General features: G+C 35.3%; 1 protein-coding gene across 2 annotated transcripts in view; it reads right to left on the bottom strand.

Moving 5' to 3' along the window:
- Positions 1 to 27,746, bottom strand: part of IPO8 (importin 8) — a 143,312-nt gene that overhangs the window by 93,544 nt on the left and 22,022 nt on the right. For both annotated transcript variants that reach the window (XM_037846193.1, XM_037846194.1), the window contains exons 2-9: positions 23,814 to 23,895; positions 18,408 to 18,564; positions 10,852 to 11,010; positions 9,648 to 9,804; positions 6,884 to 6,973; positions 3,390 to 3,484; positions 2,682 to 2,766; positions 232 to 366 (exon numbers count right to left, since the gene is read on the bottom strand). In XM_037846193.1, the coding sequence (XP_037702121.1) occupies positions 232 to 366; positions 2,682 to 2,766; positions 3,390 to 3,484; positions 6,884 to 6,973; positions 9,648 to 9,804; positions 10,852 to 11,010; positions 18,408 to 18,564; positions 23,814 to 23,895 (960 nt within the window). The remainder of the gene's footprint in view (positions 1 to 231; positions 367 to 2,681; positions 2,767 to 3,389; positions 3,485 to 6,883; positions 6,974 to 9,647; positions 9,805 to 10,851; positions 11,011 to 18,407; positions 18,565 to 23,813; positions 23,896 to 27,746) is intronic.

Below are 27,746 nucleotides of genomic sequence, written 5' to 3'. Positions count from 1 at the left end.
TCTAGTAGCCTCCCAGTACACTGCTGCTTATGCTCAAAGTCCTAACTCTTCTCAAATGCTTCAATTTCAGAACCCTTCCTATCAGATAAAACATAAGACTGCAATCATCTGATATTATTAATGGAAATAAAAGATATAACATACAAAATACATGATTAGCAACACTTACTTTGTCTTGAAAACCTAATTTAAATAAAGAATAACTTTGGAGAGCTACTCCCTGACACTAACCTGTATGTGTGGCTTCATCTGCTTCCAGGTTACAGAATGAACAACCCCTTGGTTGAGATAGTTGAATGTTTGCTGAAGAACACGCGGGGCTACATATTCTTTCTGCCTATATTGGTCTAAAATTTTTAGAAGTACCTACAGGAAAAGAAAATATAGCAGAACATAATTTTAAGGTTAAAAAAAGGGGGTGAGGCTTTTTAGGCATAAGTAAAAATGCAGAATCTGCAAAGATAAAAATGAACAGATGTAACTAGATGAAAACCGAAAACTTCCATACAACAAGAGACACCAGAAAGAGATTTTAATACATGATAAAGGAGACATTTCAAATTGGAAGAGAAAAGATAAGTTATTCAAAAAATAGTACTGAGCCCAGCGCAAAATGAAAATGTGAGGACTCATTCAAAATGCAGGGGAAAAAGGGTAAAGGTAAAATAAATTATAAAGTGTCTTCCTTTCATCCAGAATATCTCAACTTGTCACAATGCTTTCAATTTGCTATTTCATGTCACAAGAAAAGAAAAAATTTAAATTATTAGCATGAAAAAAAATAGTATTGTGACAAATGATTAGCCCTCTGAAAAAAAAAATAAAGCTGGCTCCTTAACTAAAACTTCATAGCAAAATAAACTCCAGATAGGGAAATATTTCAACAACAACAATAACAACAAAAATACAAAAGCATAGAATTCACAGAAAAAAAAGGTGGGAGAATTTTTAATTTATAATCTCAGACTATAGAAAGTCTGTGTAAGCAAAACACAAAATTGAGAAGCTATTTTTTAAAAGACTGGTAAAAATAAGACTGCTTATAAAAAAGGAACCATGCATAAAGTGGCTCCCTCTAGCTTAAAGACCCCAAGTCAGGCGTAGCACTACACAATCCAAGTCTTATGCTCCTGATCGCCAAAGCTCTCCAGTATATCAGGCTAAACTAAGTTGTTAATAAATAAAAATGACTTTTTCAAAACAGGTATACAATTTATAAATTCAGAACATGAATTCAATTCAAGTTACCAAAAAATTTGCAAAATTTGTCAGAAGTCTTACCATCACTAAATGTCTGTTTGGTAATGCAGGCTAAAATGAATTCTACTGAACGCAGTTCTTCCTAATATAGTGTGCACATCCAAGAGGGAGTGGTGGGACATTAGAAACATCAGTGGAAGAGAGAATAGTTTTTGATAAGAAACCATTTTTTTCATTTTAGGAATATATACTATAAATAACAGAACAAACAGCTCATGACGTGGATGCAATGGCAGAAAATTTAAATATATTTGTGTGTATATATATGTGTGCGTGCATCAATATATATATGTATGTATATAAATGTGTATGTGTGTGTATATATATTTATGTAACACAAGAAAAATTCTACTGAACACACTTCAAGTGGAACATCAACTTTAGGATGCTCAAGAGTTTGCAGCAGTGGAAATGACAGAAGACAGAGTTGACTAGCTTCCTGATTATCCTGGTATCCATGGTGAATCGACAAACAGATAATTTTACTCATTATTCACTAATTTTCCCTTCAGATGGCCTCATCGGCCAACAAAATAATTTGTGAGAAAAGTATAGCTAAAGCTTTCCTGAATTTTAACAAGACACTTTTTAGAAGACAATCTACTAGACAAAATACTGCATGAAAGGAAGTATTCTGTATTAAGAGGACATGTTCAAATTATTTACTTTTATATTGCTGACAATAAAGAAAACTAACATGCATAGATTTCAAAACTCTAGAAACACTGTCCAAACCATTTAAAATTTGACTGATTAATCTCTGCTTCCTCAATAGGGTACTGCCACAGCCAGTGCTAAACTTACCAAATTTTATTTGTTGAAACATAAACAAAATATCACAATCCAAATGGCAAATGACCAACCACTTGTCCTTTGTAGTTTTTAAAGTTTCTAAATATTAATATCAACTTGCATTGTTTCTCAAGAATTCCTAACTTTCACTGTACAGACGGTTCCCAAATTTTCATCATAAAGTATAAGTTCCTAGTTGAAAGTCTTAACTTCTAAGCTCAACTCTGCCTGAAATAGTTCAATTTGTATTATATAAATCTTCTAATACAAAACCTGACAACTAATAGGTGAGGCCCAAAGAAATACAGAGGTTAAGAAACTCTTAAGAGGTCATAGAGATTAACAGATGATTCTAATCTAATACTAGTGACTGCTACATCAATATCTGCAAACTTAAAAAATACAAATCCATAGTCTAGGAGTGTGGAGGGCAGTTCTTGTGGCTGGCTTAGGACTTTGGGGCCTCAATATAGTGTTGCACTGTATTAAGATTCTCAGAGCTGCATTTCTTCCTCTATGAATATATAATGTATTAATATGTTTGTAATCTACTTTTAAATGGATAGAAATGATTTTTCTACTTTCACTAGTAAGCATCGTTCTATTTTAAAAAGCTTTAGGTTTATTACCTGCTGAATTCCCACTGCATAGGTTTTCAAAAAGAATTCAGAAAATTCAAAGTATTCTTTTGTGACATTTCCTGGGCTCCCATATCTTAAAATACAAAGAGAAAATGTTTAAATACTATGAATTTTATAAACAAAGCAAGCTTACTATACAGTCCCTTGGTGAAAGATGTATTCCACTGGGGCAGAAAACTGACACTTTCCTCCTTTTTCACAAGCCAAAATGAAATGATGATGAGCTATACTTCGACTCTGGGCCATACTTAAAATTTCAGGCAAAAGCTTTTATCTATTAAACCAAGAGCTCCCAAAGGGAACAGCAGAAATAAAAATATTATATCTGGCATATAATAGGTTTTTGACAAATGTTTTTAAAAGTTAAATCTGATGATTTTTTGCATGAAGCTGAATGGTTGTGCACATTCTTGCATTATTCTTGGGTACTTCCAATGAGGATAACAATATCACTTTGCCAGAGTGTTCACAGAAGAATGGAAAAGACCAGAGAATATCCACATTCCTATAATCTCAAAGCCAATGATTATAGTCAAGCCTGCTTTAAAAAAACAGAGGATGACTCTCTGCCCTATATGGCTCTAAGGACAACCAAACATATGCTGGAAAGTACCAAGGGAAATATCAGGCAGATATTTATGCTATCCAATACTGAGATATTGACTATAAGATTTTAATTCTAATAAACAGAATTACCGTTCAAAGAGACGAGCTACAATATGCAGTGCCCACTTCTTACACTTCCACCATACTAGTTCTGGTCTATCATCCTCATCAATTTGCAGAGTCTCCTAAGAGAACAAAAACACCTGGATTAAATTTCTGCATAATAAAAGGATCTATATGAATTACAAAGGCAGAATAAATCTTGGTATAAATTAATTCATATTAAATGTAAATTAAGATTGCCATACAATGCAAATTCTTATTTCATAAATTACTATTTAGGAATTAAATAAGCAAAGTGAATTTCAACTAACAAATGCTGTTGCTCTACATTTATATCCTAACTTCAAACAGCCCAAATAAGTTGAAAACAAAATACAAAACACCATATCCTATTAAGAAACTATTGGGATGAAAAAAAGCTTCTATATATTAACCTGGGTAATGGTACCACAGGTATACACTGGACAAAACTCATTAAAGTGTTCACTACGTTCTGTGCATTTTATGGTATGTAAATTAAACCTCAATATAATTCATCCTGAGATAGGACAAAGGAAAGAAAACTACATAAGAGACGCTTAAATTTAAAAATATACAAGAGTAAATTTAATAGATGAAAAACAGTATCATTGTTCTTGCGTATCAAAATTAAACACCATCTTTCACCTACAAAATGGCAAACTTAAAATAAAATTTGCACTTGTAGCAGGCATTCTCAGTCACTGCTTATTAAAGAATAAACCAGAGAAATCTTTCTGGAAAGCACTTTGCGAGATCTATCAAAAGCCTTAACATGAAAATTAAACATCTAAGAGTTTACCCAAAGAAAATAACCAAGTATGTGCACAGAAATTTAACTACATCCTTATAGTTAAAATACCAAAACTCAGAAATAACCAGAAAAAGGAAGCATTCAATAAAATGACAATATGAAGTCATAATTATCAAAAATATTTAGTGGATTGTAAATGAAAAATGAATTCCAAAAGAGTACCTACATATACAATTTTCATAAATAAAATATGGCTTTATAAAAATCTACAGGCCCTCTCTCTCTAGCTAAGCCAACTCGAAAGGTGAAATCACTGCCCTCCCCGCTACGTGGGATCAGACACCCAGGGGAGTGAATCTCCCTGGCAACGTGGAATATGACTCCCAGGGAGGAATGTAGACCTGGCATTGTGGGATGGAGAACATCTTCTTGATCAAAAGGGGGATGTGAAAGGAAATGAAATAAGCTTCAGTAGCAGAGAGATTCAAAAAGGAGCCGAGAGGTCACTCTGGTGGGCACTCTTACGCACAATTTAGACAACCCTTTTTAGGTTCTAAAGAATTGGGGTAGCTGGTGGTGGATACCTGAAACTATCAAACTACAACACAGAACCCATGAATCTCAAAGACAATTGTATAAAAATGTAGCTTATGAGGGGTGACAATGGGATTGGGAAAACCATAAGGACCACACTCCCCTTTGTCTAGTTTATGGATGGATGAGTAGAAAAATAGGGGAAGGAAACAAACAGACAAAGGTACCCAGTGTTCTTTTTTACTTCAATTGCTCTTTTTCACTTTAATTATTATTCTTATTATTTGTGTGTGTGTGGTAATGAAGGTGTCAGGGATTGATTTAGGTGATGAATGTACAACTATGTAATGGTACTGTGAACAATCGAATGCACGATTTGTTTTGTATGACTGCGTGGTAAGTGAATATATCTCAATAAAATGAAGATAAAAAAAAATCTAAAGAGAGAAAAAAGACTAGAGGAATAAATATTAGGTTTTAAAAATGGTTATTTTATTATTTTTGCCCAGATAGTCTCTTTGTTGTTGCTCAGATGTGGCCCTCTCTCTCTCCCACTCAGCAGGTGAACTCACTGCCCTCCCCGCTACGTGGGACATGACTCCCAGCGGTGTGAATCCCCCTGGCAATGCAGGAAATGACTCCTGGGGATGACCCTGGACCCAGCATCGTGGGACTGAGAAAATCTTCTTGGACCAAAAGGGAGAAGAGAAATGGAACAAAATAATGTTTCAGTGGCTGAGAGATTTCAAATGGAGTCGAGAGGTCACTCTGGGAGGTATTCTTATGTGCTATGTAGATATTTCTTTTTAGTTTTTAGTGTATTGGAATGGCTAGAAGGAAATACCTGAAGCTGTCAAGCTGCAACCCAGTGACTGTGGTTCTTGAAGACGACTGTGTAACTATGTAGCTTGCACAGCATGACTATGTAATTGTGAAAACCTTGTGGCTTGCATGCCCTTTATCCAGTGTATGGACAGATGAGTGGAAAAATGGGGATAAAAATTAGATGAAGAATAGGGTGGGATGGAGGGAATGGAAAGTTTTGGGTATTCATTTTTGCTTTTTTTTTTTTTATTTTTTTGGAGTAAGGAAAAGGTTCAAAAATTGATTCTCGTGATGAATGCACAACTGTGTGATGGCGCTGTGAATAACTGATTGTATACTTTGGATGACTGTAGGGTGTGTGAATATAGGGCAATAAAATTGTATTTAAAAAAGTAAATGAACAATAGGGGGTGAGGAGGGGTATAGGATGTTTAGGATTTCTTTTTTACTTTAATTTTTCTTATTTTTTGGAGGATTGAAAATGTTCAAAGATTTTGGTGGTGAATGCACAACTATATGATGATACTGTGAACAACTGATTGTACACTTTGGATGATTATATGGTATGTGAATATATCTCAATAAAATTGCATTAAAATGGTTATTTTTGCTTAACTGAACTTTCTAAAATTGAGTATTTATTACTTGTTATTTTTATTACAGTAATAATTTATTTTCCAAGTAGCAGGCTGATATAATAAATCAGGCTACCATAAAAATTCCAAAGCCAGATAAATAAAATGTGGTATAAACATACAACAGAATATTATTCAGCCGTAAAGAAGAATGACGTCCTGATACATGCGACAAAATGGATGAATCTTGAAGACATCATATTGAATGAAATAAGCCAGATACAGAAGGACAAATATTTTATGATCTCACTGATTTTAAACAATTAGAGTAAGCAAACTCATAGTCAGAATCTAGAATATAGGTTATCGGGGGACAAGGTGGGGATAAGAAATGGGAAGTTAAGGCTTAAAATGTACAGGGTTCCTATTTGGAATAATGGAAATGTTTTGGTGATGGTAGCACAACATGGTGAGCACAAGTAACAGCACTGAAATATACATCTGAATATGATTAAAAGGAGAAATGTTAGATTGTATATATGGTAACAGAATAAAAATGTTTTTAAAAATTCATGTAACTACACTACAAAAACAGTGAGCCCTAAGTTTAACCATGGACTTTAATAGTACAGTTGAAAAAACGTGCTATCAATTGTAACAAATAATCCACAACATTGTTGGTGGTGGGGAGGTATGTGTGCATCCTGTATTTTATGTATGATTGTTCCATAAACCCACAACTTCTCTAATCTAAAAAAAAAAAATTCCAAACCCAATTTCCCCAATTTTCCTTAGGAACAGAAGTCTCTTCTTACAGGAGGAACTGTCCTGTCAATAATAGTTCGGAAGATCTCCATCCATTCTGTCATGGTTTGGTTATTCACTAACTGAAGAGGCAATGCATACTGGAAAACAGAAGAATAACAACATAAACAATAATTCTTCCCCTCTGAAAAGTCAGCAATTTTATCCTTCTTTAAAGGTTGAAATATTTGAAATGGCTAATATTCATCGTGAAAATAGCAATTTCATATGGGTCAAATGAAATTTAACTTAACATCAATCCATAAGCATATATATGTAAATTAAATTTTCCAAATATAAAACTATGTGTCCCAAATTTAACAACGGATGAAGAAATGGGATTTTGCAGGAACTTTGAGTATGAGGTGGCAATAGAGGGGATATTACTCTATTTACTTCTGAATTGCTCAAATTGATTCTCTCAGCTACTTCAAGTGAAAAAAGAATTTTTAATGCAAAAAGGTCTCATTTATCCAGCATGATTCCAGATAAGTAATTTTTACTATTTATCGCTTTATGTGTTTAATTTTTTATTTTAACCACTTTGACGAAAATCATTGCTTCATTAAAGAGAGTACTGTTATTCCTGAAACATTTTTTCAATCACTTTCCTCTATACTGTGGCATAATACCACAGTCCACCTTGCATTACACTGGTGTGTTTCTTTCCTGCTATACTGTGAGCTGCAAGAGACAAGGGACAGTATCTCTGCATCCATTCATTCCACAAACGTGCTACGTGGTAAGGAGAGAATAAGTAAGACAGACATGGTTTCTACCCTCATGAAACTTACACTCTAGTTGGGGGACAAAAACACACATAAACAATCATAATATGTTATAATAAATAACAAAGATAAAAGTGAATACTGCAAATAAAACCACACAAAAGGGTCACCTAATCCAGCATGCAAGTATCAGGGACAACTTCCTAGAGAAGCAATATACAAAGAATGAGTACAAATAGGCCAGCCCATAAAGGGGGAAATGGGGACTCCAGGAAGAAGTACAGTATTTGCATAGTCTCAGAAGTTAGGGAGGGCATGACGTGTTCATAAAGCTAGAAGAATTTCAGTGTGGCTAGACTTGAAATACAAAGATAAGAACAGTTAAAGATGAAGCTGGAAACACACAGGATTTAATAGGACCTGTTAAGAAGTTCACACTTTATCATAAGTGCAATTGGGAGTCATTTGGGATCGACATAGATAACAGAAGAGAAACAAGCTGAGGGTTGGGAAAGAATGAGGATGAGTTCATTTTTAGACAAGTTGAGTTTTGAGGTATGTATGGAACATTCAAGTACCTTGTACACAAAAATACTTAACAAATGCTACTTAGACAAAACCAATTTAATTATATTATACTTAAAAAAAATTGTCTGTCTCCTCTCATATTATCATATTTTTGCTCTCAGGATTCCCAGCCAGAAAATATTACTATATTAGCATATAATAATACTATGTAACAATTTAAAACGTTGAGTTTTTCTCTCTTTTTTTCCCCCCAGGTTTTAGTATACAAATTTTAGATTTTGACCCATTAGGAAACCAAGGAACTTTGGTAGAGGGCTTCAGGAAAATTATTTCTTCAGCCTTTTGCTTAATTCCTGATTCCTGTCTCTATTCCTCCCAATGAGAAAGAGAAGTCTTGTTCTCCAAATAAACAGGCTAGGACTATATCTAATAGCAAAACATTTCACTGAATAAAAAACATTTGCCTCCAAGTAAAGTAATTTTCCTGAGAAAGATTTCCAAACAATGCTTGAATTAAAACAACAAAAACAAAAACTAAAGTACCATATATCTTCCTTAACTATTATTGAAAAAGGTGGGAGGAGGGGGGACAGGAGAGGAGGAACATATTTTCCCGAATCCTAGTTTTTTCTTTCTTCTCAGTGTTGCCTCCTTTCTCTTTCTCTCTCCCCACAAAAACATTGACTTGAAACAAAAGCTGCCTGGGACTATCTCTATTAAAAGTTTAAACGATGGTGCTAAAAATATAAATCTTTACTGCAGTAAAATATTCTGAAAGAATACTGAAGTGTGTAAGTCAGATATGAAGCCAAGAACAAACTATCCTGACTCTCTAGCTTAACAAAACTGCCCCTCTTGCCATGACTAATTTAACTAGGAAGCATGTAACAGAGCTTAATTTATCAAACAACTGAGAATGGCAACAATTATTCCTCCTCCACTGAGACCTAAATAATTTATCCAATCTTTCAATTATGTAATTTTAAATATTTTTACATTTAAAACTCATTCCATCTCTATCTTATTCCATTTACTCTTTATTTAGATTCCTACAGTAATTTTCTTTATAGCATTAAAGATAAGGAAAAGGCAATATTTTAAGCAAAGCAAAATAGGGCATTAAATCTTCTTTGTTACCTCTCTATTGGGTAAATGCAAAAAAACTACTATCAATATGAGTTTTCAATAAAAGGGGAAATCTCTTCCTTCCTCCTTTCCTATTATCATAACCAACCTACAGGCAGGGATGCTGTGGACAAAATTAGTCAGATAATTTGGTTTTAGAGCAGTTAACTACCCTGGCTCCTTTCTCCCCAGGACTTCAGGCACTGAAGAAAGAAGTGCTGCCACTCAGATGATCTTGGGCAATTAAATCAATCTCTCTGAGCCTGTTTTCTCATAAGGATTTTTTAATGAGAATATATAATAAAATAATTAATAATAATTGACACACTGCACATTTTCCATGTGTCAAGCAGAAATACAAGGCCCTGTATTTATCTTCTGCAATAAAACCTACCTGAACAAGTGCATAGAAGATTTTCAAAATCTGTTTTTGTAATAATACAGAAAGGTGGGAAGAATCAGGAAGAAGCTGCATGATTTGCTGCTGAATACGAGGCAGGAACACTTGCATTGCTGCTATAAGAGGTTCTCTTTCCTCTGCTTTCTTGTATCTACATGACAAAAAAAGACCAAAAAAATGGGAAAAAATTTTCCCCCCAAAGGAGCTATAAACAATGAATGAAAACATATATATACATCTATAGAGATAAACAGATTATATGTATATAAACTATATAAAGCTAACAAAACAAAAATATTCAAAACATTGACTTACATTTTCTTTTTGGAATGTTAGAATAAAGTTGGAAGAGCTTTGAAAGGGCACATCTCTGTTTTAGGCAGAACAACTAAAATCTTTTTACAAATACTTAGACTCATTTTTTAAAAAAATCCAAGGCAATTCTGCAGCTTTCCTACATGAATTTTTCTATTACTTAAGTCAGAAGTCATTATAACACAATTTTTTCTATAAAATACAAGTTAATATGCTAGTTTAAGTAGACAGACATTCACATTAGATAACAGATAAGGTGAAAAAAAAATTCTTCTTATACTATCCTAAATTCAGAAGTCAAAATAGTTTACAAAGTTAAGTGTACTTAGATCACTTTAATTGCTATATATCTAAAATATCTCTCAAAATTCTAGTGTGAACCAATTAGCTAAAAGAAAGAAACCTGCAAGATTTTGAACATACAAGAAGTAATCCTCTTAGAAACCAGAAAGCAATACTATTAAACGTGATACCAAATCCACCCCCTCTTCCCATGCAACTTTTATCAGAAAACAATGTCATTAGCAAGGAAACTAAATTTTCTATTTTGCATCCAAAATGTTTGGTTTACTTAAAAACATGGTCACTAGAGGACAAATGTTAAGGTACCTCTACATCAGTTTCCAAGGAAAACTTTTATAGATGCTCTTCTGAAACTATTTAATATGTTCGAGAAGGATTGCACATTATATCCCTGTCTTAGAGATTAACAATGCTTATTAAAGGTTCTTTGAATAACTTCAGTAAATAAATATGTTTGTGTTTAACCCAACATTTCCCAAACTTGATTATGCAGAACATCCTTAGCAGATCCCTCTACGGAACTTAATTCTTTCTAAGAAATACAAGGCAGATAGATTTCAGTTAATAGAAATCAACTTACTCATATGTCTTCACCAGTTGATACAGACACAATAAACTGCCAAGCCAGCTTCCACTGTTCTGTGATTGCAAGTAATAGTCTATCTTGTCAACTACCGCTGGCCAATGACCAGGAAAATCATATTTAATGATAGCACGGAGACACATTGTTAACTGGACTCTATGAGGTAGGGAAAAAAGTCCAAAATATAAACAGTTACAGATATCAGATATCAACGACCCCTAATATTCTATACAAAGTATATTAAGAACTATTTACCCACAGTATATAGCTATGTATCTGGGGTAGAGGGAAAAGACGCGGTCCAGCAAACAAAAATCTCTACAATGGCTCAATTTATTGAAAATAAACAGAAGGGGTGATTTCCTAAATTAAAACATTTTCAATCTGTCTTTTCCAAAACATATCTTTCAAAAAAAGAATGAATTTTTTAAATTCATTAAAGATTTCCAAAAAAAAGAAATTCAGACAATGAACCCAACTCAGCTGTGTGAAACTACCCAGCTTGCTATATTTGAATTTTGATCATCATATTGTAAGCGGTGTGAAAAAAACAAAATATTATATCATTTCAACAGGCAAATCCAAGCCTAAAAATGGTGAAAGGAAGTAAAAATGGAGGCCTATGTAACTATGGGAGGCTTATCTGTGGGCCAAAACCTTGAACCCATCCATTATCAGTTAACCCATCCATTATCAGCACAGTATGTTGCACCTATCAAAGCCTGAGATACCAATTTTTGTATTTTGACTATAAGAAATAAGCATTAATTAGACAATTCCTGAATATGAAAGGTAAGACATATTTCCAAAGAAATAAGAAAAAGCAACAGGAAAGACACAAAAGAGACAAAGAAACTACCCCTTTAATAAAACCACAAAGTTAAGCCATAAAAGATGTGATTGCATAACAACATAATTCAGATTGAAAAGAAAATGAGGGAAACACTTTCTCCTCTACAAACTATAACTGTTATCTCCAAATATGTCCTGACATGGTTATCTGCTAATGGTAAAAAGTAATCTGGCTGCCCCCACCCTGATCAAGACGGCAGATTAGGACACTTCAGGGCTCCATCTCACCACAGAATCTTTGAATAAGCAGCAAGAGCTGGCAGAAACATCTTTCTGAAGACACCAGAAAACAGTTAAAAGACTGCAGTAACTGGGCAAGGCCAAATCAAGAAAAAGGCTACCTAAAAGTTGTGGGAACTCATGTGCCCTGGCTGCCTCACCTCCCCCCATCCCTCACCAGCTCTGCGCAGAGCCAGCCCATGCTCCCAGTGCAGATAATTGGTTCCAGTTCTAGAGTGAGCACAGTAACCCATGTGCACATACTAGGAGCATGTCTGTCTGGCCCAATCTGTCCGGTGGTGACCTGAGGAACTTGCTGTCCCAGAACTTGCCCTGCATATAGGAAAGCAATTCAGTTTGCCTACAGAATGCTATGGAGAGCAGTCAAGTGGATGCCTGGGGCAAGGGACTGTTGACTATTAATATAGTGCAGTGGCAGGAACCATAGGGAAACTGTCTCCTCAGGAAGAGGAGACATTCATACTCATGTAAACAGGGGAATTCCCAGGGGCACATATGCAGAAAGAATCAGGATAGCTCCTAATATTCTGGCCTGGAGCTCTTCTCTAAACTTCACTGTATGGCTAAACCCTGAAGGAGAGCATTTTTCCTTTTTTTTTTTTTTTTTGGTTTTCTGTTAGCTCTTGGCATTCAAGGAAAGCTCTGTCATAACACTAAATGGATACAAGCATAAGGAACAGATGCCCCAGAGCCTAAATTTCAGAAATAACATGTTAAAATATCAAAATACCCAAGTTTCAAAAAAAGATAAAATCCACAAAGAAACAAGGAGTGATGACCCAGGCAAATGAGTAAATTAAACCATTAGAAACCATCAGTGAGGAGGACCAGACCTGAGGCATACCAGACAAAGACTGCAAAAAAAAAAAATTCCTAAATATGCTCAAAGAGCTAAAGGAAAACATGGATAAAGAACTAAAGGAAATCAGGAAAACAACAGATGAACACAAAGAGAATATCAATACAGAGATGGAAATTAAGAAAAGGAGCCAAACAGAACTGAATCATAGTAACAGAAATTAAAATTTCTCTAGAGGGGTTCAACAACAGATTGGAGTGGGCAAAAGAAAGAATCAGTGAACACAGAGAAAAGACACATGAAATCATTCAGTCTGAGGCACAGAAGGAGCAAGAAATGAAGAAAAATAAACAGACCCTGAGGAACCTCTGGGACACAATCAAGCTTCCCAATATATGCATTGTGGAAATCCCAAAAGAGAAAAAAATAGAGAAATGGGGAGAGAGAATATTTGAAGAAATAATAGCTAAAAACTTTCCAGATTTAACAAAAGACATGAATACACATATGCAAGACACTCCAATGAACTCCAAACAGGATAAACCCAAATATACCCATCACACAACATATTATAATCAAACTGTCAAATGCCAAAGATAAAGACAGAATTCTGAAAGAAGCAATAGGGAAGCAATGTGTCACATATAAGGGGGCCTCAATAAAATTAAGCGCCAACTTCTCATAGGAAACCATGGAGGCAAGAAGGCAGTGGGATGCATATTTTAAGAAATGAAAGGAAAAAACTGCCAACCAAGAATTCTATATCAGGCAAAACTGTCTTTCAAAAATGAAGGAAAAATTAAGACATTCCCAGATTAACAAAAACTGAGGGAGTCTGAAACCACTAGAACAGCCCTACAAGAAATGCTAAAGACAGTTCCGCAGATTGAAAGGAAAGGATAACAGACAACAGATAGAAGCCACAGGAAAAAATAAAAAATTTAAAAAAAGTTTTTTAAAAACCCTGAATCTGGTTAAATTAGGATTCCATACTGCCAAAAAGAAAAAAAAAGGTCTGTCAGATTGAACAACCAATAATGTGGATTCACTGAAACTGGTAAAATTAAAAATAGACAAAAGAATGCCTTCTCTATCCTTCGCAATACTCTCTGAACTTGGGGAATAGGAAAAAAAAATATTTCTCCAAGAGTGATTACAGTTACACCTTAAGGACATAAAAGAAACAAAGCCACAAAGAATTGCTTCATAATAAAGGTAAAGATCTCCTCTTGTGTCACCAGCAGCGGTTCCTTTAAACAACAAGTAGGTCAATACAACTGAAATTCTTCATTTTAAAAAATTTCATCTACAGGAACACCCTGCCAACCTTTCTCATTCCAAGCCAAGCAAAGGATGGCTTTGAAAGGAGACTCCTGCTGACAAAAGTAATAATTTTTTAATGGATTAGTGTGTAGAATCATTGGAAGATTCAAGGAGATCTGAAAATGGAAATATTTTGACAAGAAATAGATACATGATGGCACTATAAAGATACCACTGCCACAATTAGCATTTGGGCAACTGCTTGAGAGTGGTGATTTTCTTTAATCAGCACACCTGCTTTTCTCCTCTTACCTAACAAAACAGCTGTACAAAGAGGAGTTCAATGTTTCTTCTCCTTCCTATTACCATTTCCCTCACATGTCCCTCCTTTACTACTCCTATGTCATAATGTCTATTAGACACTCAAATCTCTTGACATTAAACAATTTCATTCTCCTACCTCCAGTTCATTTATTTCCCAATACCTTTTCAACAGAAACCTAATTACTATAGCTCAGATGGAAAATTTTTTTTCTATTTTAAAATTGTGAAATTTTTATAACTCTACAGATGCACTGTCCAAAAGACAGCCACAAGCCACACATGTGCACTTAAAACTAAGCAACATTAAATAAAATTTTAAATTGCAGAAAGTTCTAATCGACAGTGCTGCTGGACAGTATCTATGAATTTGAGAAACTGTAGATAATTCATTTACTCTACCCTGTCTTCTCCAAAGGAAAACATACTCAGTTCATGAAAATGAATAAAAATATAGGGAAGGGGTTAAGAAAAGTGGTAGATTAAAATTCCCAGAAGTCAATCTCCCTGAGAAAAGAAAAACAGTAAAAGTCAAGAGAGCATTACTAAACACACAGGTGATTTACATAACTGGGTAACAATGATTTCTGCCTTAACTCTTCGGTGGCAACTTAGGATACAAAATTTTGTCCAAAATATTGTGAGGCAAAGAATTACAAACTCAAAAGACAAAATAAGTAAAACAGTATTAAAAATCCATCTTTAGGAGAACCTATGATGGCGGCTAGGTGAGAAAGGGTAAAAGAACACCTCTGTGAAAAATACTAGATAAAAACCAGAAAGTGACCCAGAACACCAGTTTCAGCGATGCACCAGCTGGACAAAGTCTGCTAAAACCACAGGGACCGTGCACTTGGTGAAATCAGGAGTCTGCATTCTGAAATGAGTAAGTAAGCCAGCTGTAAGCTCCATGGCCGCGCTGCAGTGTGGGGAAACTGGGGGTTGGCGTTTGGAGACGGACTAGTTCTTTTTAAAAAACAAACAAACAAAAAAACCCAGGAGCGGCTGCAGTTACGATGGTGAGAACTGCGCAGTGAAGAACAGCAGGAGTGGGCTGTGCCAACCTCTTGGTGTCTGGCATGAAGGATAGACCGCTCCTGATTCCCTCAGGGCCAGGGGGGCAGAGGCGAGAGCCAAAAGGAGAGAGAAACCGCGCCGCTTGCAGCTGGCTCCCTGGAGGGCTTGAGGCACTCCTGCCTGGGGCCATACCCACAGCCCAGAGCTGCACCAGGAAACCCAATGTGACAGGGAGTGTATCCCACGGCACCACGCACACACCACAATATTAGCCATGGACAGCGGCCTTAGGTGCTTAAACAGCTAGTTGCCCCAGAGCTGGGAAGGCAGAGCTGTGCAAAAAGAGGGGGGGGGTGTGTTGAGACGCCCCATTCAGCCATCTTTGCATCAGGCTGGGAGCGACCCTGCACAGTCCGGCGGCCCAGGGCTTCCCTTGAGGGACAGCGTGCACTTGTGACGTAGCACAGCCTTCTCTCAGCAGAGGTCCTGGAAGGTCACAGCTGAGGGAGAGGCCCACTCAGAAAACCCAGGGACGCTACGTCAATGCCGGTCAGCGGCAGAGAAAATCTGGAGCAAAACTGAAAGGAAGGCTTAGACTCTTGCAACAGCCTTGAATCTCCAAGAACACCTGGGAGGTTTGATTATTAAAGCTGCCCTGCCTCCTAATCACCCAGACACACGCTCCACAAGTTGTATTTTTTACAACTTGAAAGAACCCTATCAAGCAAAGCAAATGCCAAGAGGCCAAAAACAACAGAAAATCTTAAAGCATATGATAAAACCAGACAATATGGAGAACCCAATCACAAACAGCCAAATCAAAATATCAGAAGAGACACAGTACTTGGCGCAATTAATCAAAGGACTACAATCAAAGAACGAGAGCATAGCACAGGATATAAAGGATGCGAAGAAGAACATGGCACAGGATATAAAGGACATAAAGAAGACTCTAGAAGAGCATAAAGAAGAAATTGCAAGAGTAAATAAAAAAAAACAGAAGATCTTATGGGAAAAAAAGAAGCTGTTGGCCAAATTAAAAAGACTCTGGATACTCATAATACAAGATTAGAGGAAGTTGAACAACAACTCAGTGTCCTAGAGGACCACAGAACAGAAAATGAAAGAACAAAAGAAAGAATGGAGAAAACAATAGAAAAAATTGAAATGGATCTCAGGGATACGATAGATAAAATAAAACATCCAAATGTAAGATTCATTGGTGTCCCAGAAGGGGAAGAGAAGGATAAAGGTCTAGAAAGAGTATTCAAAGAAATTGTTGGCGAAAACTTCCCAAACCTTCTACACAATGTAAATACACAAAGCATAAATGCCCAGCAAACTCCAAATAGAATAAATCCAAATAAACCCACTCCAAGACATATTCTGATCAGACTGTCAACTACTGAAAAGAAAGAGCAAGTTCTGAAAGCAGCAAGAGAAAAGCAATTCACCACACAGAAAGGAAATAACATAAGACTAAGTAGTGACTACTCAGCGGCCACCATGGAAGCGAGAAGGCAGTGGCATGACATATTTAAAATTCTGAGAGAGAAAAATTTCCAACCAAGAATACTTTATCCAGCAAAACTCTCCTTCAAATTTGAGGGAGAGCTTAAATTTTTCACAGACAAACAAATGCTGAGAGATTTTGCCAATAAAAGACCTGCCCCACTTCAGATACTAAAGGGAGCCCTACTGACAGAGAAACAAAGAAAGGAGAGAGAGAGACAGGGAAATTTAACAGACATATATAGAACCTTACATCCCAAATCACCAGGACACACATTTTTCTCTAGTGATCATGGATCTTTCTCCAGAATGGACTAACATGGTGGGACATAAAACAAACCTCAATAAATTTAAAAAAAAAAAACAAAAAACAACTGAATATATTCAAAGCACATTCTCTGACCACAATGGAATACAAATAAAAGTCAATAATTTTTGATTTGTAACTCTACTATTTACTTCCTAAATGACATAAAATATACAAACTCTAATGAAAAATCAGTGGTTTTGGACTCAATGTAAAATATGTAATTTTTGACAAGAACTATACAAAGGTGAGGGAATAGAGGAGTATAGGAACATAGTTTATGTGTCCTATTGAAGTTAAGTTGGTATCAAAGAAAACCAAGATTGTTATGGATTTAAGAGGTTAAATTTAAGCCCCACAGTAAACACAAAGAAATTATCAGAGAATATGACCACAGAGATGAAAGTAGAGTATGGGTTATGAGAAGTGGGGGAAGGGGCAATGAGAGTTAAGAAATGAGTGTAGGGTTGCTGTTTGAGGTGAAAGGAAATTTCTAGTAATGGATGGTGGGAAAGAGATAGCATTACAACATTCTAAATGTGATTAATCCCACTAATGGAATGCTAGGGAGGGGATAGAATGGGAATATTCAGGCTGTATATATGTTTCCACAATTGAAAAAAAAAAAAAAAAAAAAGACAGTCTAAATAGATGACAACTGAATGTCAAGGATGATCCTGGATGGGATCTGAGGATGGAGGAGAAGAGGCTCAAAAGGACACAGCTGAGACATAAGAGAAAAAAAAAAAAAAAAAAAGGACATAAAGAATGTAAGCTTTGGATCAATGTTGAATTTCTTGAACTTCTTAGCTGTGCTTAATGGGACTGCATAAAAGAATGTTCATGTTCTTGGGAATTGTATATGTGAATTATAGTGTTTGTTCAAGGATGTGTGCAGCTAGCTCTCATATGTTCAGAAGACAGAGCAATAGATGATGGATGATAGATAGGGAGGGAGGAAGGGAGGAAGGGAAAGAAAGAAATGCTGGTGTGACAGGATGTTAAAGTTGGTGGATCGGGATATCAGGGGAGGGGGGTCAGGGTATGCTGGAGTTCTGCATATGGGGTTTGTATTGTTTTTGCAACTGTTCCTATAACTCTGAATTTATTTCAAAATAAAATTAAAAAAAAAAAAAACCATCTTCATTATTTTCTTTAAAAAAACTAACTTAAGGCCAATGAGATCCACCACCTCCAAATATTCTGTGCTCACTACTAATCATCTAGATAGTATAAATGTACCTTACTAAATCTGGAGATCGAATTATTCCTTCCACAATGTTATCACGTATCTGCTGGCGATCATTTTCATGAATGTTGAATGGAAATACTGCTTCTCCTGGTGGAGGTTCTCGGTCTGGCCAGTACTGCGTCACCATGTTCTTCAGATAAATGGCAGCTAAGTTAGAGAAAAAAACACTAATATAGCAGTGTTGAAAGAATGACTTTTATTCAGCTTTACAGAACAGGAGAGGCAAACTCTTCTAATGTTAAACATGAAACACAGCAAAAGATGGGAAATCTTATGATTATAAATAGCCAAGCAGGGAAAATGGAGAAGAACATAAAGGTTTTTCTTTACCTAATAAAGGAAGTCTAAGTAGAAAGCATTTCATCAAATCAAACTCCAGACTTCAAAGGACAGAAAAATGAGTTAGAAATCAATTATACAGCCGTAGATTAAATACTAGGTGATCTAAATGAGACCTTACCAAATGTACTTTGAGTTCAGAAGGGTCAGAGTTTTCATAATGCCTAATACAGCGATAACAATAGGTAAAATTCTACTTTCTTTCATGTAGATTGCTTTTTTTGCTTACTTTCTCTTGCCTGCTATTACTCAGCATTACCACATTGAGGTATCTATTATACATGGTTTTTAAGGAATTGGTAATTTCCATTTGACCTTTTTGAAATATTTACTACTGGTAAATATAATAATAGGGAGAAGGACATCAGTCTTCAAATATATTTGGAAAACTTCAGGAAAAATTTTTATCTGTTTATTGCTATCAAAATACAAAATCGATGATTTTGTTCCTATTCTTTTTAATGATTCTCAACTTCAACTTTTAACAAAAGGTTTCTGAAAGAAACAAGATGATATACTACTACAGGATTTCTGAGAGTGAAATGTGAAGCTTCCTGCCATGCAGCTGAACACAGAATACAAGTCTTACAATACAATACTAAGAATGTTATATTATGGTATATAAGAATAAAGAGATGAGATCTGTGAAGCATCATTACTTTCTTCCCTTAAACCTCCCCTCTCCCTTTCTGTCTAACCTCAAAAGCCACTTCAACCCTCCTTTAACATAAAACTAAACCAGCTGGTAAAAAAAAAACATTACACCACAGACAAATCAACATGTTTTAAATTGGCTATAGTACTAGAATAGAAATTTAATGAAATTATGAACTTGACATCATGTAAGTTCCGCTTTCATGATTTTTGATTCACCAAAGATTTGAAAAAGATTACTCCACCTAAGACTTCAATTTGGATAAAAACAAAATTATTTGGGAGTTTTTGTGTTTACATTAGTTTGAGTTTTTTATATATATATTTTTCATTTAGACCACCAAGCTCTGGACTAAGTACCATCCTGTACCCAAGAACTGATATATAAATGACTGGCACAGAGTAGATATACAAAAAATTTTTACACTGTAAAAAAAATGAATGATCTAAGGATATGGGCCAACATGTCAGGAGTTCCACATGATTTTATAGGACTAATCATTGCAAAAAGAAAAATCACATATATCCTACATAAAATCATTGAAATCTCTATAGAACTAATTTTGAAAATATAGAAAAGCAATCTTCAGACAGCAAAAAAAAAAAAAAGCTGACATGGTAAAACCATAGACTTATGTTTAATGACTAAATAACTATTAATTTTATAACTAAGAAATATTTTATTATGAGGTACCATGCAAAACAGCCTACATAAAATGCACATTGATTAATTTGTACATCTTAGTAAATCAGCAATTAGTTAAAATAAAATTGAGCCTAGTGTAATAATTCAAAACATGGGTATCAATTACTCTTATAGGTAATTATTTATTACTAAGGATACTGAAGGAAAAAACAAAGATAATTGAAATTATATCAATAATCTAAAAACTTCCCTTGAATCATTTAATTCAAGTATCTAAGTAGCCACTTGCCAGAGCTAAGGAACAAAATTTTAATATTGTCTTAATCCAACTGGTAAAGAAATGAACTGTTTTAAACTTTGTTTCCTTAGAAAATCCACTTACCATTCTTAAGTTTGAAATTAACTTTCTAAAATACACCCACACTTCTTTCTCAAGGAAAATGAATCACTTAAGCTCTACATTCTGGACCCAGGGCCACAAGTGGGTCAACTGAGTTCCATAACCTTAAGGCAGACAGGTGCTACTAATCTCAGCGGCCCAGAATGCCATGCTTTCTACGTTGTTGTTTCTAAGTTTCTCCATTTCTCCTTTTAGTCTGGTAACTCCTCCCTCCCTTATTTATTTCTCACTTCAATCTGCTAAAGGCTAGGAAACAAATAACAAAGTATGTAAATTACATTTAAAATCAGGTTAAATCTATTCTGCATATGAGCCTGAGGAACTTCTACAAATAAAACACATGAATTTTCAAAACAAGCTTCTTGAAGTGCTTCTGGACTAATCAGAGGCATCTTTCTAATTAAGTTCTGCATTCTAGAATACTTAGATTAATCTTAATGAAATAAAAAACCTTTGAATAAATAACTCTTGACCATAGACTGAATTTTTACATCCTTTCTATGCATCTTTTGGAAATATATTAAAAAAAAAGAAAAGAAAAGAACAAAAAGCAGGCAACTAATGGAAAATAGAGAACATGCTATTTTTAAAGTGATAGTCTCACTTCTGTCACCACCTACGACTTTTCCAGATCTAATATAATATCGCTAATACTACCACTTTTAAATCCAAGCTACTCTTCTTACAGCAACTCCAAAATGTATGAAAGAAAAACATTTCTGAATCTAAATTTATATATATATATATATTTCAAGGATTTTAATAAAAGATCTCCTCTGCAGAGATAAGGAATAAAAAACTGAAAACAAAAGTGGTTTGTGAGCTTACTAATTATAACTATCTTAAATTCAAGTTGGGGTCCTTTCTCTGCACATTAGATGATAATATTAATAATGCTATTATGATTAAGTAAGCAGTAGAGCAAACATTCAAATTTATTTTGCTTGGCTTGGAAACATTAAAAAAAATTTTTCCTATTTCTCAAAAATTTACAGTAAGGAAAGAAAGGACATTCACTAACGAGCCTGCTTAACTATAGCAAAACAGTTTTATAATTGCCCATTAATCAAGGCCAGAATATTGTACAGAGATATGTCTTTCCATTTAATATTGACATCTTTTTCATTTATTAAGGATCACATCCTTTTTCTAAATGTCATGCTAAAATGATAAACTGTCTTGAGTTTTACCATAGATGTCTTAGATGTCCTTATATTTTAATAGCAGATTAAGTAGTACAGAAAATTGATAAATGGCACCTAAATTAAGAATAGTTAAAATGTAGAATTTTATATATAATGTATTTCAGACTCTAGGATGAATAAAAAATGGCTGCTCTAAGATAGAAAATTGTCCTAAAAAATTATGCCATGATCAATGATCAAGATAAGCACTGTCTTGTGGCAAACAGATTTGAAATCCACAACTATTATGAAGAAAAAACATGCCTTTAAGTGCTGTTTACAGTTTATATCAAAACTTAATTTCCTAAGTTATTAGGATCTAAAGTTATAGAGTGAGTGAAGTTATGGAAAACAGCATTCTAATGCCCACTGACAGAAAAAGTAAGCAAAGGCAATTGGGTGATAACATGATAACATTTAAAATTCTAAATGTTAATATTGTTAATATCTATTGACCTAACATTTCCATTTCTAATAATTTATCCTACGAAAACATTCTCACAAGTACCCAGAGATACATGACTAACAATGCTCCTTTTAGCATTGCCTCTGTCAACAATAACCATGAAAGAGAACACAGGGAAACATCCATTAATAAGAAGTTGTTTAAATAAACTATGGCAGTTCCATACAAAGAAATACTGAGCTGGTGTTTCCAAAGGATGAAGTATCTATATCTGCACTACAGTGGAACAACCCCTACAGGTAAATCGTTAAATAAAAAAAGGAATAGTAAAATAATATGCATAACTAACAGATTTTTGTTGTTTTTGCTTTTTTTTAAAACTGGTGTAACTACAGGAAAAACAGAATTGGATAACTATGCACCAAAGTTGATGGCAGCCATCTTTGGGGGTGGGATTAAAAGCAAACTAACGTATAAATTCTGTGTTACTGTAATGTTTAAATTTCATATAAAGAAGGCAATATTAATTCAACAGATTTTTAAAGATATTTTTAAATGCTATTTTTTTAAAAAAGCTTCATAGGAACTTCATGATGAACCTATAAATTGTAGGTTATCAAAATAGGTTCCATTTAGCAAAATGAGGTTTCAGAATAGTCCTATTTTATAAAATGAAGATTAAACAACTGAGAGTAATGGTTTCACAAAATTTATATAAAAGTCTTATAAATCATATTAAAGTAAAAAATCCAACGTGAATGTTTTTACATAAGTTTTTCTCTTCATGTTAATCACGAAGGGATCTTTTAGGAAATCATATATAGTTATAAACATCTTCTGAAAGCTTAATGATTCCTTATTTTTTTTTATTCTAAGAATAAAATTAAACACTTTTATCAGCATGTAGAGTATGATGCCATTTCTAGACAACTGTCCATCTATGCTTTTACCTAAACAAATGCAAAGACCTAATGCTAATGATGGTCACTTCTGAGTGATGAATGTTGGGTAATTTTTTTTCCTTACCTCTTTGTATTCATCTGTATTGCCCAAATTATTTATAATGAGAATATATCACTTATAAAATAAGGTATTTTCAATATATATTGTTGTTTTTTTTAATTACCTACCCTCTCATTTTAACCCCTTTATCTTGTAATTACTATTTTCTCAGGACTCATAAAACTGCAAGGCTTTTCTCCATTCTTAACCTTCTGGGCCCTAATGACGAGCACATTAAAAAAAAAAAAAAATGCACAAGATCATGTAGCTACACACATGGTCCCACAGATGTAAATTTAAGTCTCATGTTTAAATCAAAAGGTCCTGGTTCCCAGTCACCTAGTTAGGGACATCAGTTCAATCAATACATTACATTCATGATCTGAGGCATGAATGGAGCTCAAATTCACAAATATAAAATTCATGGTTCTAATGCATGGGCCCAAAGCCTAGGCTATCAGGAAGCATAGAAAATTAGGGAGATTAAGCTATTAAAATTGAGAAAGCTAAAAAAGAATGGAAAAGTTACAGAGACAAGGAACCGGTGGGTGGAAGGGAAAGGAAGAAAGAAAAAGCTAGGGCTGATTTGAGAGCTAAGAATCTATACCTAAATTCAAGGAAAAAAGAAAGTGAGCTTTTAAGCCATGAGAAATATTTCACGCATGCTTTCTATTTTTCAAGAAATCAGGTATTTAGAATTAAAATAAAACTCTCATTCTACTTTCACCTACAAATATATTTATAAAGGAGAAAAAGCCAACTCACCTGCCTGCCGTACTGGGAATTCCACATGGTCAGAGACTATAATCCGAAGTAAACTGGGTGCAAAATTGATAATCTTGTAGGACTGAAATTACAAAGAATATTTTACATAAGATAAGCCCAAAAAATGAATAGTTATCAGCAGCTGTTACTGAATATATTACTGTCCAAATAAAAAACGTCTGAGTAAGAGAACCTCTCCACAGCAAAATAAAGTTTACTAAAATACTTCAAGTTGAAGAAAAATGTCCTTAGAGTAAATGCCTAGAAGTTGGATGCTTGAATAAAAGAGTACGAACATTCCCACAATTTTTTTACATATATTATCAAAATGCTCTCCAGAAAGGGTGTACCAATTTACACTCCCAGCAGCAGGGTATAGAAGTCTCTATATATCCAAGACAGGTATTATAACTTCTTTGAAACTTAATATTTTAAACTACATCTATTCTATTACTAGGGAAGCTGAATTTTTTCATGTTTGTTAGTTGTTTTCTTCTACAAATTCCTTGCTCCCTTTAGCCTCTGTAACTGGAATATTTGTTTTATTCTTAATTAATTCAAGGGCTATTTATGAATTTTAAATCTCAACCCTTGATTTGACATATAGATCGCAATTATTTCTTCCCAGCTTATTTGTGCTTTAATTTTGCTTATAGTATTTTTGACAAAAAGTAAACAGGAAAACATGGGCTAGGGAAAAGAGCAGATCCAATATAGAAAAACAAGATGATATCAAATAGCTGAGCATGAGCTGTGGAGGGAAACCAGTCCAAATTGGAACAGTGTGTCTCAAGACACAGACAGGTATTGAGAGCTGTCATCACCAAGCTGCCCTCTGCTGTTCTACCATATTATAAACCTGACAATCCCCAAGTGAGCCTTTGTTGATGAAGTTCCTGCTCTGACCTGCTGCCTGGGACATTTCACCACACGAGACATATTCTATTTTGACCTATTCCTGAGTTTGGCCACAGTGACCTCTGATGGGAAAAAAAAAAAACAAAAACACAAAGCCACCCATTCCTGTGACCATAATGCTCTCCAAATGTCAAGTACCTGGGACATATTATAGCCTTGCTCAGTGTCTTAGCTGTAAATTCTCAATGAAGCTAAAGTCAGACAATGACACAGAGATTTTGTTGAATTTACCTTCTTCTGAGAGCCTGGATTTACGGGGGCATCCTTGTCAATAAATAGCTAGGTTTGTGCATAAATTTCAATATTTTAATTAATCACTATTCATATTCATTTATCTATAAATACTTTCCATTGAAATAAATGTTTGATTCAAAATTAATTTGGTGAAAATTGGCATCTTTAAAATATTGTTCCTCCTCCTGATCAGGTGATGAGATAGAGACTCCCAGGGTACAGGATTCAGCTTGAATTGGACCACTGTGGCCGGAGGACCTTTACTTCAGAAAAAATACATTCAGTTGCAACAAAGTAAAACTATGTCCCAGTTTCTTAAAGCTGAAGAATACACTAGTCAAACAAGACTACAGCATAAGACACTCCAGAGTGCCATTCCCCCACAGAATCGCTGAAAGAGCAAAACCACCAGAGCCATCTTCCTCAAAACTCCATAAAACAGTTAAAGGGTTACAGTAACTGGGTGCATACCAAATCAAGAAAATGCACCTTTAAAAATGATAGGACTGTGAATAGTTGATTGTACACCACAAATGATTGTATGATATGTGAATATATCTCAATAAAACTGAATTTAAAAAAAAAAAATGATAGGAGAAGCTTACTGCACCCTTGTTGGCCCCTCCTTCAGCACCTCCCCAGCAGTATGGAGCCAACCTGCTCCTACTGTGGGTCCCTGGCCCTGTTTCAGAGGGTGAAGTGTAACCCCTATGTGCATACTGGGGTGCCTGCATGTCAGTGCCACCCTATTGGGTGGCAGCATGAAAGACTGAACCAGGGAACTCATCTATTCCTTCCATTCGCATAACCTGCCCTGGGGGCAGAAGCAGCTTGCAGATAGTGTAAAGAAACAATTAAGTCAAAAAGGCCTTAGATAAAGGATCACCTGATTTTAAAACATACAATAAAGCAGCCAAGAGAGAGGGAAAGGCTGCTTCACTGGGAACAGAGGGAACACTGGGATTCCTATAAATGGGAAAATTCCTAAGGCCTAGCAAGCACAAGCCCAGGACAGGACTCTCTACTTCACCTTCATCTCAGGCTGATCTTCTTGATAGGAGGGTAAAACTCTAAGGGAGATGGGGATGAATCTGGACCTGGCATTGTGGGACTGAGAACATCTTCTTGACCAAAAAGAGGATGCAAAATGAAACGAAATAAAGCTTCAGTGGCTGAGAGATTTCAAATGGAGTCGAGAGGTCACTCTGGTGGACATTCTTACGCACTGTACAGATAACATTTCTTAGGTTTTAATATACTGGAATAGCTAGAGGTTGAATAATTTCAATCTTTTTAAATTTATTGAGCCTTGTTTTATGTCCCAGCATATGACCTATTCTGGAGAAAGTTCCGTGAGCACTAGAGTAAAAAATAAAAATAAAAAAAGAATACCCAAACCACCCCCCCAACCCACCCTATTTTTTCCCAAACTCCAACTCAGTAGCCGTGACTCCTGAAGACGATTGTATAACAATGTAGATTACAAGGGGTGACAGCACGATTGTGAAAACCCTGTGGCTCTCACTCCCTTTATCCAGTGTATGGATGGATGAGTAGAAGGATAGGGACAAAACCTAAATAAAAAATAGGGTGGGTTGGGGGGGGGTGGTGGTTTGGATATTCTTTTTTTATTTTTATTTTTTACTCTGATTCTGATTCTTTCTGGTGTAAGGAAAATGTTCAAAAATAGATTGGGATGATGAACGCACAACTATAAGATGGTACTGTGAAGAGCTGATTGTACACAAGGGAATGATTTTATGGTATGTGAATATATCTCAATAAAACTGAATTTAAAAAAAAAAAGAAAGAAAAGAAAAGGAAAAAAAAAAACTCTGAGGGAGAGAACCAACCAACACAGAGCCAATTTTGAAAGACTGTGAAAGATGTTTTTGCTTTGGTTTGTTTTTGTTAGCTCCTGGCACTCAAGGAAATCTCTGCAATGCCACTACCTGGACATAAACTTAATGAACAGACCATTCAAGGACTAAATTCCAAAGTTAATGGTAAGTTTAGGCCCTGGGCCCTCACCTACCCCCGCCCTAAGAACCCTGCATGTCCACAGTAAGCCACCACCGCCACCCTAAGGAATCCTGAACGTTTAAAATTTTAAACTTTCCTGCTCCCAAGCCCCCACTCTCAAACCCTAATCCCTAACTACCCCCTTTCCCAAAAGCAGCCATTGAAAGACTGTAAACCTAAATCTGCCAGCATCCCCATCCCTGGACAAAGAACTTTCCACCAACCATCCTTTATAAGCCCTACCATTCCCTTGGCTCGGGGCTGTCACCATTTTCTTAGGCTTCAGCCCACCTGCGCACAGCCGGACAATTAAACTCCTTTTGATAGAGTTTTCGTCTCCTCTCTTCTCAACTGAAAAACCTAACAGTTAATGAAACTGAGGAATTAAGAATTAACAAGCAATTATGATTACTGAATCATCATAAAGATGTTTTTGCTTTCTATATTGTAGAATAGCCAAAAGTTAATGCCTGAAATTACTGAAACTCAACTAGTCTCAGCCCTGTTTATATTTTGTAGTGGTCACTCTAGCCTGGTCTCAGCCCTGTTTATACTGGATATTGTAATGGTCATTGTAGCCTCGTCTCAGCCCTGTTTATGCAGGATATTGTAATGGCGCAACTCCATCTCCCCTTGCTTGAATCCATAAAAACCCTGAACTCCTTAGACTTGGGAAGACAGATTTTTGGGCCAATAGGCCATCTGATCTTCTGCTTCACACACAGCACTAAACTCTGAGACCCCTGTGTCACAGATTGG

Source organism: Choloepus didactylus, chromosome 8 (assembly GCF_015220235.1).
Source record: "Choloepus didactylus isolate mChoDid1 chromosome 8, mChoDid1.pri, whole genome shotgun sequence".
Classification (NCBI taxonomy): Eukaryota; Metazoa; Chordata; class Mammalia; order Pilosa; family Megalonychidae; genus Choloepus; species Choloepus didactylus.
The sequence above is the reverse complement of the archived record's forward strand: the minus strand, read 5'-3'. Positions and strand labels throughout refer to the sequence as shown.